Here is a 13059-nt window from a genome sequence, read left to right on the forward strand (position 1 = left end):
AATGGCAGGCAGTCACGAGTGGGGTGCCTCAAGGTTTGGTGCTGAGACCCCAGTTATTTACAATATATATAAATGATTTAGATGAGGGAATTAAATCTCCAAGTTTGCGGATGACATGAAGCTGGGTGGCAGTGTGAGCTGCGAGGAGGATGCTATGAGGCTGTAGGGTGACTTGGATAGGTTGGGTGAGTGGGCAGATGCATGGCAGATGCAGGATAATGTGGATAAATGTGAGGTTGTCCACTTTGGTGGCAGGAACAGGAAGGCAATTTTTGAATGGTGTCAGATTAGGAAAAGGGAAGGCGCAATAAGACCTGGGTGTCTTTGTACGTCAGTCACTGAAAGTAAGCATGCAGGTACAGCAGGCAGTGAAGAAAGCTAATGACATGTTGGCCTTCATTGCGAGTGGATTTGAGTTTAGGAGCAAGGAGGTCCTACCTTGGTGAGACCGCACCTGGAGTATTGTGTGCAAATTTGATCTCCTAATTTGAGGAAGGACATTATTGCTATTGATGGAGTGCAGCAAATGTTCACCAGGTTAATTCCCGGAATGGTGGGGCTGCAATATGATGAAAGTGTTATGAAGGGGCTTGTATTCACTGGAATTTAGATGAGAGGGGTTCTTATAGAAACATATACATTTCTTAAGGGATTGGACAGGCTAGATGCAGGAAAAATGTTCACCATGTTGGGGGAGTCCAGAACCAGGGGTTACAGTTTAAGAATAAGGGGTATGCCATTTAGGACTGAGATGAGGAAAATCTTCAGTGAGTTGTGAATCTGTGGAATTCTCTGCCGCAGAAGGCATTGTAGGCCAATTCACTGGGTTTCAAGAGAGTTAGATTTAGCTCTTAGGGTTAAAGGAATCAAGGGATATGGGGAACAAGCAGTAACGGGGTACTGATTTTAGATGATCAGCCATGATCATATCGATTGGCGGTGCTGGCTCGAAGGGCTGAATGGCCCACTCCTGCACCTATTTTTCTATGTTTTTTTCTATGTTACTATTTCTATGCCAGGTCCCTGTAAAACAATGTAATTAATTCCATTCCATCAACTTTCCCTATAGTTGAGCAAATGGCTCCATCTCAAGTTCATATCCAATTTATTTTTCAAAACCCTAATGACCATTTTCATCAGCTCCTCAAATGGTGAGTTCCAGTTTATAATTGCTCTGCACCACTCTCCCTGTGACCATGTGGGCTTTCTCCAGAGATGTGCAGGTTTATAAGTTAATTGAACTCTGTAAATTGCTTCGATTGTGTGGGGAGTGGATGAGAAAATGGGATAATACTGAAATAGTGTGTATGGGTCAGCGTGGACTTGGTAGACCGGATAGCCTGTTTCCATGCTGTGCCTGTAAATCTTTGAAAAATCTTTGTGTTGATTTGTGCACAAGTATAATATCCTTTAGATGGCACCATTTAATCTGCACAGGCTTGTTCTGTTTAAATGTATAATTTCATATATCTCCGTATTAAGATTTCTTTTGCCATTTGTTTCATTCTGCCAAACTATGTGTATCACTTCAAATCTGTGACTGTCCTCAAAGTTTGCCACACTTCCAAAACGTTGTGCCAGTCACCCAAGTCTACGTCATGCCTAAATATCAAAAGCTCAGTGGTCTCAACTCTGACACTGTCCACCAGACCAAGTCTGAAAATAATCACATCGCACTGTTGTTTCCTGCTTTCTAACTTTTGAGCCCATTTCCTATCTATGCTGCTGTTGACCCTTTCATATCATAGGCTTCAGTTTTGCCAACCAGATCTTTACTTGCTATTTTCAACAGGCATCTGCAAAAATCCCAGCGGATTACAACTACTGGATTTCTTGTAAAAATACAGTGCTGTGATCACGTCAAGATATTGGGGGAGTCCAGAACCAGGAGCCACAGTTTAAGAATAAGGGGTAACCCATTTAGAATGGAGATGAGGAAACACTTTTTCACACAGAGTTGTGAGTCTGTGGAATTCTCTGCCTCAGAGGGCGGTGGAGACCGGTTCTCTGGATACTTTCAAGAGAGAGCTAGATAGGGCTCTTAATGATAGCGGAGTCAGGGGATATGGGGAGAAGGCAGGAATGGGGTACTGAATGTGGATGATCAGCCATGGTCACATTGAATGGTGGTGGTGCTGGCTCGAAGGGCCGAATGGCCTACTCCTGCACTTATTGTCTATTCAAACAGGTTGGTCGGATATGACCAGACTTTAACAAAATTTATTCTTGCTTTGCTTAATTAACTGGCTTTTACTTTTTCCCAATTAGATTTTTCTCCAACTCCGACTGTTGTCGGTTTCTGGCATTTTCCTTGCACTACTTTTTGAACAAAAGAATCACGTCCTCCATTTCTTTGGTACCTCCCTTACTCTTGTGTAACAAGCAGAAACATTGGAAGCATTCCCTCCAGGCTAATTGACTCACCGAAACAGATCTTAGGCAGTCAAGCAGTTTCTGTAGAAATGAAACCAATTAATTCACAAGAGTCACAAGAGACCGTAGATGCTGGAAACTTGAGGGAAAAAACAAAGTGCTGGAGGAAGTAAGCAGGCCAGGCAGCATCCGTGGGGGGAAACGCACAGCGTCATTTCAGTTTGGGTCCAAAGTAGTGTCACGACCCGAAACGTCTGTTCATTCCCCTCGACAGATGCTGCCTGGCCCACTGAGTTCCTCCAGCAGCTTGATTTTTGTGTAATTAATGCATCAGATCAGGGATTGTTCCTCTGAACTATGGGTAAGAGTGGAAGAGCTGAAGTGGACGAGTGAGGAATCTGATCAAATAATAGGGAGAATGAGTACTGATCATGTGGAGGTATTTTATACAAATGTGATGAGAAAGGGACATTAGCATAATTATGGGATACAATGGGAAAGCAGTTTACCTAGCTGGAAATTCAAGATTCAAACAAGTAGTTGACAAAGTATTCTCATGCTAGATGAGATGCTCCTTAGTTTAAACTGAGCCTCATTTATGGATAGGACAGGTTTGGAGGGATATTTGTCTCGGCAGCAACAGGAGCCTAGTTTCGGTGGCAACTGAGCCTCATTGGCATGGGGCCCTAGGACGGTGTGTTGAGGTGAGGGGGGGGGAGGGGAATCATGGGGATCCGTTGCCCGCCGGAATAATGGGGAGGGTTTGTTCGTTCGAGTTAAGAATCGCCAGGGAATAGCTGGCTGCCAGTGTGTGCAGATTGTGGGTCGATCGCGAGGCCCCACCGCCGTATCTCATCAGAAATGCTGTCTGACCCGTTGAGTTACTCCAGCTTTTTGTGTCTATCTTTGGTTTAAACCAGCATCTGCAGTTCCTTCCTACACATCTTTCCTACAATCTACCCTACCAATGCCTCTGATGTTTTTGTTGCAACTCTATCAGGTTTCCCCAACCCCCTGAACAGTCCTATCTGCTCTTAGGGCAAAGCAAACCTGGCCTATCCGCTCTCTCTTCATTGCTGAAACATTAGTTAGTCTCTATGCCATTTTCACTATAATCTATCAAAGCAATCTTAAAATAATATGCTTATTCACGAAGACAAAGTATGCAAATAAAACAAGAGTAACTGCTTTTCCGTTGTGTCATAGCTGCATTATATTTTAACTCAATAATTTTCCAAACCTTCTGAGAAATCCTGCCGCAAGATACTGAATGAAAACCTGGCCTTATCATTTAGTAGTTGTTCATAATTTGTTGAACAACTCTACATTTTACACTGTGTGTTCCACACAGCTAATCAAACTTTTGCTGTCTCAATCAATCATCTACACACTGGCTCCATGCTATCCTAAATTCCTTAAGGAAAAAGCACCGGAGAGTTTGCCACAAAGTCAAGGAAGTCAGATTAGTTATAAATGTTTGCTGTTGGCCCTTGGATTCTAGAATAAAGTAAGGCCTTGGAAAAACCACCCTTTGTTGTGAACCAACTTTATGATGTTCCTATATTAAGTTTAAGCTTTAGTCAGTTTTCACTGACCAAGACAGTGAATGATATTGTAATCCATGCTAAATTATGCCTGGATCAAGTTGAAAAGCTCAAGTACCATGATCACATGTTTATACAATATAATGTTGTCTTAACTCGCATCAAAAGACATTCACCCAATTCACCCGAACTATTCTTACTTTCCAATTTCTTGTGGTCCTGTCCTGTGGCCCCACAATTTTGGCCTGGTGATTGTTTTTAATTGAACTACTTCACAGTTCGTGGGTGGGTATGCTGCTAATTGCCAAAGTTCCACGCTGTAGCATTCTCTCCTCAACAGCACAGAGCAAGAGGCATAAAGACTGAATGCTATAGAGAGTGGTGAGTCTGTGGAATTCTCTGCCTCAGAGGGCGGTGGAGGCCAGTTCTCTGGATGCTTTCAAGAGAGAGCTAGGTAGGGCTCTTAAAAATAGCGGAGTCAGGGGAGAAGGCTGGCTCGAAGGGCCGAATGGCCTACTCTGCACCTATTGTCTATAATATTTAATGGAGTACACGAGAGACATTCGGACAATCACACCGATAAAATCTTGATCGTAGCAAGACAAGGTTTTAATACTGTTAAATCATATTAAATCCTTGAGACTATATGAAGTATAAAAGCAAAGTATTGTTCTATCTTTGCAAGTCTCTGATTAACAAATACTAGAGAATTGTGCACAGACTGGGCACAACACCTAGGAATGATGGCATGGGACAAGACCATTCTGCCCATTCTCTATGCTAGATATAAAGAGCTGCAAAATCTAATCACACTTTCCAGCATCAGATAAGGAGCCATTCCAACCACAGTTCCTCAAGTGTGCAGGAACTGACAAGTGCGTAGAACAGAGACCTGAGGTGCAGGCATATAGTTTCTTGAAATGGTGACACATGTAGAGAAGATGGTGAAGCTGACAGTTGGCACACATGCCTTAATCAGTCAGGTTATTGACTGGAGGGTATTGTCTGAATGGTGTCAAGTTAGGAAAAGGGGAAGTACAACAAGATCTGGGTGTCCTTGTTCATCAGTTACTGAAAGTAAGCAAGTAGGTACAGCAGGTAGTGAAGAAAGCATGTTGGCCTTCCTAACAAGAGGAGTTGAGTATAGGAGCAAAGAGGCCTTCTGTAGTTGTACAAGGCCCTAGTGAGACCACACCTGGAGTATTGTGTGCAGTTTTGGTCTCCTAATTTGAGGAAAGACATTCTCGCTATTGAGGGAGTGCAGCGTAGGTTCACGAGGTTAATTCCCGGGGTGGCGGGACTGTCATATATTGAAAAAATTGAGCGACTGATGCTTGTATACACTGGAATTTAGGAGGATGAGAGGGTATCTTATTGAAACATATGATTATTAAGGGAGAGGCAGGAAACATGTTCCCGATGTTGGTGGAGTCCAGAACCAGGGGCCACAGTTTAAGAATAAGAGAAGGCCATTTAGAACGGAAATGAGGAAAACATTTTCACCAAGAGTTGTGAATCTGTGGAATTCTGTGCCTCAGAAAGCAGTGGAGGTCAATTCTCTAGATGCTTTCAAGAGAGAGCTCTTAAAGATAGCGGTGTCAAGGGATATGGGAGAAGGCAGGATGGGGTACTGATTGTGGAAGATCAGCCATGATCATGGTGAATGACGGTGCTAGCTCGAAGGGCCGAATGGCCTACTCCTGCACCTAATGTCTATTTTGTCCGAATTAAAGGACGTGCAGGATTGCAGGTTAATTGGCTTCCGTAAATTGTCTCTAGTGTGTAGGATAGTGCTGGTACACAGGGTGATCACGTTGCCGTGGACTGTGGGTCTAAAAACCTGTTAACACGTTGTATCTCTAAAGTCTAAAGTAAGTCTAAAGGAGGGGCCTTTACTAATAATAGCCAACAGTTGCCAAAAAATCAGTGGTGGACCTGTATTACTTTTCCCAACCTTTTCTCATATATACAATTTTCTAGTTATGGCAACATCCTTGCAAAAGTCCACTGCATCCTCACTCTGTCACTCACATCTTTGCCACAATGTGATGCAGTCTTCACACTGATCATTTTAACATTATGAACATTTTCAATGTCACCATTCTTATTTTTATTGCCTCAGCAGATAAATAATAAAAAATTAAACAGGTACTTGACCACCTTACTCATCCATCTCGTTACCTCTAAGATGCTGTGAATGGATTAGATTAGATTCCTTTATTGTCATTCAGACCTTTCGGTCTGAATGAAATGTTATTGCCTGCAGTCATACATATAATAATAAATAACAAAACATACAATAAACACAAATCCACCACAGTGAGTTCACCAGGCACCTCCTCACTGTGATGGAGGCAAAAGTCTTAAAGTCTCTGTCTCTTCCCTCCTTGTTCTCCCTCTGCGCTGAGGTGATCCAGGCATCCATTGTTGTGACCCCGCCGGATGATGGTAAGTCCCACGGCTCAACCGAGCTCCGCGAACAGGCCGGTTCGAGCTCCGTGGCCCCGGGGTGGTAGAAGCTGCTGAACCTGCCACGTTCCAGTCCTGCGGACGCAGCTGTAGTTGCGGGAGCTCTGGAAAAACAGGTCACCAACCTGTGACCTGCGAGCTCCTGACGATGTCGTCCACTGGGCCCGCGGCCGAGCCCTGAATTCAGGTCAACGCCGCCTCAGCCCCGAAACTGGGCCACCGCCACAGCTCCGAATTCGGCCAACCTCGCGTTGGTAAGTACTGGATAGCTCTGCCTCCGGAGTCTCGAGGTCGGTCCCAGTTGGAGGCCGCCAACTCCGCCATTAGGCCTCAGCGCAGACGGAGGCAGAGAAGGGGGAATACGACAAGAAAAAGTCGCATTCCCCCGAAGGAAGAGACAAAAAAGAGCCACTTCCGGATCGGACCTTTCTCCTTAACATCACTCAATAGTTTTCTATTTATTGTATATTTTGTGTACCTTACCTAACACATTATCATGCTCAATTAAATTCCAATTGCCACCCCCCAAACAGACCAGACAATCCTGTTCACCACACAGCCATTTATTTTAATGTGAGATTGCAACTAGCAAGATATACCAGAATTTATCATAAAAAATAATTGAGAGATGTGGTGCACTTGGATTATCTGAATGCCATTCTGAGTATTAAATAAAATTAAAGCCAATAGGAGACACATACTGTAGACGAACAGAGACTAAGGATTTGTTTATAGAAACTGAGTACAAACAAGGAAGTCATTGTTTGGTTGCAAGTGAGAGACGTCATCAGGTGTGAAGTGCTCTCGGGGCTGCTGTACTTGGCGCAAGTCCCTCCCTCCTACACCACAGGGATCACCCGGGCCATCTTCTAGTTCATCTGGGGGTCGAGGATAGACCAGGTGCGACGGGCCACAATGCACAAGTCGGCAGACAAAGGGGGTAAAAGCGTGCCCAACGTTGCCCTCATCCTGGTGGCCACTTTCGTGTGTGGCTGCATCAGGCGGAGTGTAAAACCAAGGCACGTTGGCACCAAGTGTCACTACCTGCTGAGGTTCTACCTGTCCCTGGTGTTGCGAAGGATGGGCCTGGCGCAGATGCCACGCAATGTGCCAGTCAGCTGGACATTGCCGTGCCATCTGTCGTTTGTGGAAAGGTTCTTCTGGACAAACACCTTTGACCACAAGTCCATCGGGCAGTGGTCAGCAATGAGCGTCCTGCAGGCACTGCAGGGAAAGGACTCGATGGATCCGGTGGCGTGGTTCCCAGACTGCCCAGCTTGTCTGGCAAAATGTCTCATCGCCAGAACTCACCAACAAGCACAAAGACCTGGCTTGGCTGGCGGTGAGGGGAGCCCTCCCAGTCAGATCCTTCCTGCACGGTCGGAACCTCACTACCAGCGCACACTGCCCTAGGGACGGCTGTTATGGAGAGGAGACGATTGCCCACCTCTTTGCAGAGTGTGGATTTGCAAAGAGAGTCTGGAGAGGTCTGCAAGGGTCCCTGTCACGTTTTATTCCGAACAGCTCCATCACAGAGGACTCTGATTTACGGACTGTTCCCAGGGACGCATTCATAGACTGACATCGAGTGCTGCTGGAAGGTCATCAACTCGGTGAAAGATACCCTTTGGTCTGACTGAGCGCTGTTCACCACCCAGCGCAGTGAGATGTCCGTCAGGGAATGTGGCTGACTGGCCCACTGCAGACTGCAGGAGTATGTGCTGAGGGACGCACTGAAGCTCGGTGCAGCTAATGCCAAGGCTCGTGGGGGAGCACCACAGTCTAGGGTCCTTCCGCTGCTGCACATGGGGGGGAGGGTGTGGTGGAGACGCCCCTCAAAATAAGGGAAGGGATCCCAGGCCAGTAGGCCACATGAGTGGCAAGGGTGGAGGATCAACTTGTGAAATTTGAGCAATGTATGTAGACTGTATTAAATAATTTGTATAGCCTCCGAAAATGTCGGATGAATTTGTTGCAAGGCTCGTGCATTGTATATATTTATTACCTGAATAAAGTCTATTTTTAAATAAAAAAGGGAGAGGAGGGAGTTGCCCAAAGCACAGCAGCGACTGCCAGAGACCCTCTCGGCACCCTGGTCATCGCCTGCTCCTTCCCCTCGCCCTACATTCTACATCTTACTCTACCCCTCACCACGTTCTGGGATTTTCCTCTGCACTCACCCAATGTTCTAGATCTTTCTCTGCAACTCCTGTCCCCACATTCTCCATCTTTATCTGCTCTCATTCCCTTACCCCCTTTCTGGATCTTTCTCAACACCGATTCCTCATGACATCGATCTTTCTCCCCTCCACCCCGTTCTCAATCATGCCCTCGCTGTTCTTGACCCCGTCCCCCCCCCCCCCACCCCGTCATCTTGACTATTCTCCCCTGTGTTCTCGATCATTCTCCCCATCATTCCTGCCCCCATGTTCTGGATGATGCTACCCCTCCCCCGTTCTGGATCATTCTCTAGTATTCTGTGTCATTCCCCCCTGTTCTGGAGCCCCACCCCATGTGTTCTAGACCCACCCCCCACCCCGGATCATTCCCTGGTGCTCTAAATCATTCTCCCGTGTTATGGATAATTCTCCCCCCCCCTCCTCCAGTGTTCCGGATCATTCTACACCCCCCCCCCCCCCCCGTGTTCTCGATCATTACTCCGTGTTCTGGATCATCCCCACCCCCCCCCCCCCCCCCCGTGCTCTGGATCATTCCCCCCCCCCCCCACCCCCCAGTCTGGATCATTCCTCAGTGTTCTGGATCATTCTCCCCCCTCCCCCCCCCCCCCCCAGTGCTCTGGATCATTCCTCAGTGTTCTGGATCATTCTACCCCCCCCCCCCCCCCCCCCCCAGTGCTCTGGATCATCCCCCCCCCCAGTGCTCTGGATCATTCCTCAGTGTTCTGGATCATTCTCCCCCCCCCCCCCCCCCTGTGTTCTGGATCATCCCCCCCCTGATCATTCCCCGCAGCTGCTGACTCACGCTCTGGACACGCGGCCATCACGCGGGGTGACGCGCCCATCACGTGGCGGCCGCCGACTGGCCGCCCGTCGCCAGGGACAACGACCATTGTCGACGTCAGCGGCCGCCCGCCAATCAGCGTCGAGGCCGCTCGTGCCACCGCACAGCTCGCAGAAAATAAACCGCTGCGCGGAGCCGCCAGTTGGCAGAGAGCAGCTTTGGCAGCACCAGCCCGCACACTCGCTCACGCACAGCAAACATCACTCGCAATACTCGCACCCTACCGCACAGGCTTGTACATCCCAAATCGACAGCGACCGTTACGACGATAGTTTCTGGCACTACTTCCCGCGCGGAGGGAGCGGACGAGGGGGTGAGGCGGCGCTCGTTATAAAAGGGAGCGCAGCGGCTGCCGGAAACCAGAATCGCAGCCGGAAGTGAGCATATCGTACCGAAGTTGTCGAGCGAACGAACGAAGGAACGAACGAGGTGAGCGGCGGCCGGAGCTGCGAGGGTCCCGGGGAAGCTGGGTGAAGCGAAGCGGTGGTGGGGCGAAACGAGCGATTGTTAGTGTAGTAATGTTCCCGGGGGGAGGCAGGGAGGGTTGACGATTCGGGTTTTGAGGCGAGAGGGCCAAATGGCGCCGTGACGGTTGGCCGGCGGGCGAGCCGGCAGGGACACAGCGGGCGAGAGATTAGCGGTGTGAGGGGCCGGGAAAACGGGGCGAGTTGGTGGGGCGAAGCGCACGGCTGCGGGTGTAAGCGGCTGGGGCGGCGGCGGCAGCACAGCGGATTTTCAGGCGAGATGACGCAGTGATGGTTGGCGGGCGGGGCTGGAGGGAGTGCGGGCGGGGGACTGGTGAGGTGATGACGGGTGGCGCTATGACGGTTGGCGGACCAGCCGGGACGGGGAGGGGGAGGGGGCGAAGAGAAGGCGCGGCTGAGCGACAGGATAGCGTCCAAGGGGGAGGAGCGGTTCTCAGTGTCGACAGGAGGAGGAGGACGGGCGGGGCTGGCGGCATTGATGAACAAACAACCAGCAGCACAGATTCGCTAGTCATGTTGAGGTAAAAAAAAATAGCAGAGGCGGTGAATCGAATGAGCCTGTGGTTGGCACAGGCAGGGTGGGCTGGAGGGATTGTTCCAGTACTCTCCAATTATATATTCTACTGCATAGGTTAACAGATGTTTTGGGATGGGAATTGTTGGTGTATCTTCAAAGGCCGTTTTTTATGACTGATGGGTTGGTTGCACTAAAATTGTCTTTGTTATTTGCCAGTTCAAAATGCAGATCTTTGTGAAGACCCTTACTGGGAAGACCATAACCCTTGAGGTGGAGCCAAGTGACACCATTGAGAATGTCAAGGCCAAGATTCAAGATAAAGAAGGTATACCTCCTGACCAGCAGCGTCTGATCTTTGCTGGGAAGCAGCTGGAGGAAGGCCGTACTCTATCTGACTACAACATTCAGAAAGAATCTACCCTGCATCTCGTCTTGAGACTCCGTGGTGGAATGCAGATCTTTGTGAAGACCCTTACGGGGAAGACCATAACCCTTGAGGTGGAGCCAAGTGACACCATAGAGAATGTGAAAGCCAAGATTCAAGATAAAGAAGGTATTCCTCCTGACCAGCAGCGTCTGATCTTTGCTGGGAAACAGCTGGAAGATGGACGAACCCTGTCTGACTACAACATTCAGAAAGAATCTACCCTTCACCTTGTCCTGAGACTCCGTGGTGGGATGCAGATCTTTGTGAAGACCCTTACGGGGAAGACCATAACCCTGGAAGTGGAGCCAAGTGACACCATAGAGAATGTCAAAGCCAAGATTCAGGACAAAGAAGGTATACCTCCAGACCAACAACGTCTGATCTTTGCTGGGAAACAGCTGGAGGAAGGCCGTACTCTATCTGACTACAACATTCAGAAGGAATCCACTCTTCACCTTGTCTTGAGACTCCGTGGTGGGATGCAGATCTTTGTGAAGACGCTCACTGGTAAGACTATAACCCTTGAGGTGGAGCCAAGTGACACTATAGAGAATGTCAAAGCCAAGATTCAGGACAAGGAAGGTATTCCTCCAGACCAGCAGCGTCTGATCTTTGCTGGGAAACAGCTGGAAGATGGTCGGACCCTGTCTGACTACAACATTCAAAAGGAATCTACCCTGCATCTCGTCTTGAGACTCCGTGGTGGAATGCAGATCTTTGTGAAAACTCTTACTGGGAAGACCATAACCCTTGAGGTGGAGCCAAGTGACACCATAGAGAATGTTAAGGCCAAAATTCAGGACAAGGAAGGTATTCCTCCAGACCAACAGCGCTTGATCTTTGCTGGGAAGCAACTGGAGGAAGGCCGTACTCTATCTGACTACAACATTCAGAAGGAATCTACCCTGCATCTTGTTCTGAGACTCCGTGGTGGGATGCAGATCTTTGTGAAGACCCTTACGGGGAAGACCATAACTCTTGAGGTGGAGCCAAGTGACACCATAGAGAATGTCAAAGCCAAGATTCAGGACAAGGAAGGTATACCTCCTGATCAACAACGTCTGATCTTTGCAGGAAAACAGCTGGAAGATGGTCGGACCCTGTCTGACTACAACATTCAGAAGGAATCCACCCTGCATCTTGTCTTGAGACTCCGTGGTGGAATGCAGATCTTTGTGAAGACTCTTACTGGGAAGACCATAACCCTTGAGGTGGAGCCAAGTGACACCATAGAGAATGTTAAGGCCAAGATTCAGGACAAAGAAGGTATTCCTCCAGACCAGCAGCGTCTGATCTTTGCTGGGAAGCAGCTGGAAGATGGACGAACCCTGTCTGACTACAACATTCAGAAGGAATCTACCCTGCATCTTGTTCTGCGACTCCGTGGTGGTATGCAGATCTTTGTGAAAACTCTTACTGGGAAGACCATAACCCTTGAGGTGGAGCCAAGTGACACCATAGAGAATGTCAAGGCCAAGATTCAGGACAAAGAAGGTATACCTCCAGACCAACAACGTCTGATCTTTGCAGGAAAACAGCTGGAAGATGGACGAACCCTGTCTGACTACAACATTCAAAAAGAATCTACTCTTCACCTTGTCCTGAGACTCCGTGGTGGAATGCAGATCTTTGTGAAGACGCTCACTGGGAAGACCATAACCCTTGAGGTGGAGCCAAGTGACACCATAGAGAATGTCAAAGCCAAGATTCAGGACAAAGAAGGTATTCCTCCAGACCAACAACGTCTGATCTTTGCTGGGAAACAGCTGGAGGAAGGCCGTACTCTATCTGACTACAACATTCAAAAAGAATCTACCCTGCACTTGGTCCTGAGACTGCGTGGTGGGCTTTAAGTTTGATCTGGTCCTAATCATTTTGGACTGCACTGTAATTTTTAATGCATTCTATATGCTTTAATGAGCAAACTCTCCTTGAGTATATGAAGCATTGTAGATAATAAAGATTTTGTCGAATATTTGTTGTAGCCAATTTGTACATTTGTTATAGCCTTATAAAATATAACGAGTAGCTGAAAATAGCCGGTGCAGTTTTGTTTAAATTACCTATATTTAGTTGGGTTCTCAGCCAAAACATGGGGGGGTGGGGTTACATTAGAATATTGAAAGTGGGCTGGAAAATAAAAGGGCCAAGTTGTTGAATGGTATGTAAATGTAGCAACTAGGTGAGGGACTGCAAATGGTGAAATCTGGAGAATGAAGTAAA

The 13059-nt window shown here is 47.9% G+C and overlaps 2 protein-coding genes across 2 annotated transcripts; one reads left to right on the forward strand and one right to left on the reverse strand.

Moving 5' to 3' along the window:
- The first annotated feature begins 9616 nt into the window (after window positions 1-9616).
- Window positions 9617-12813, forward strand: ubb (ubiquitin B). Its single transcript, XM_055657502.1, has 2 exons — window positions 9617-9836; window positions 10626-12813. Exon 2 carries the CDS (start codon window positions 10632-10634, stop codon window positions 12687-12689), a length of 2058 nt encoding a protein of 685 aa, XP_055513477.1. The 5' UTR covers window positions 9617-9836; window positions 10626-10631; the 3' UTR covers window positions 12690-12813.
- Window positions 10042-10407, reverse strand: LOC129710444 (uncharacterized). Its single transcript, XM_055657398.1, has one exon. The coding sequence runs from the start codon at window positions 10405-10407 to the stop codon at window positions 10042-10044; it is 366 nt and encodes a 121-aa protein (XP_055513373.1).
- Window positions 12814-13059: the final 246 nt, after the last annotated feature.

This window comes from Leucoraja erinacea, chromosome 28 (assembly GCF_028641065.1).
Source record: "Leucoraja erinacea ecotype New England chromosome 28, Leri_hhj_1, whole genome shotgun sequence".
Lineage (NCBI taxonomy): Eukaryota > Metazoa > Chordata > Chondrichthyes > Rajiformes > Rajidae > Leucoraja > Leucoraja erinaceus.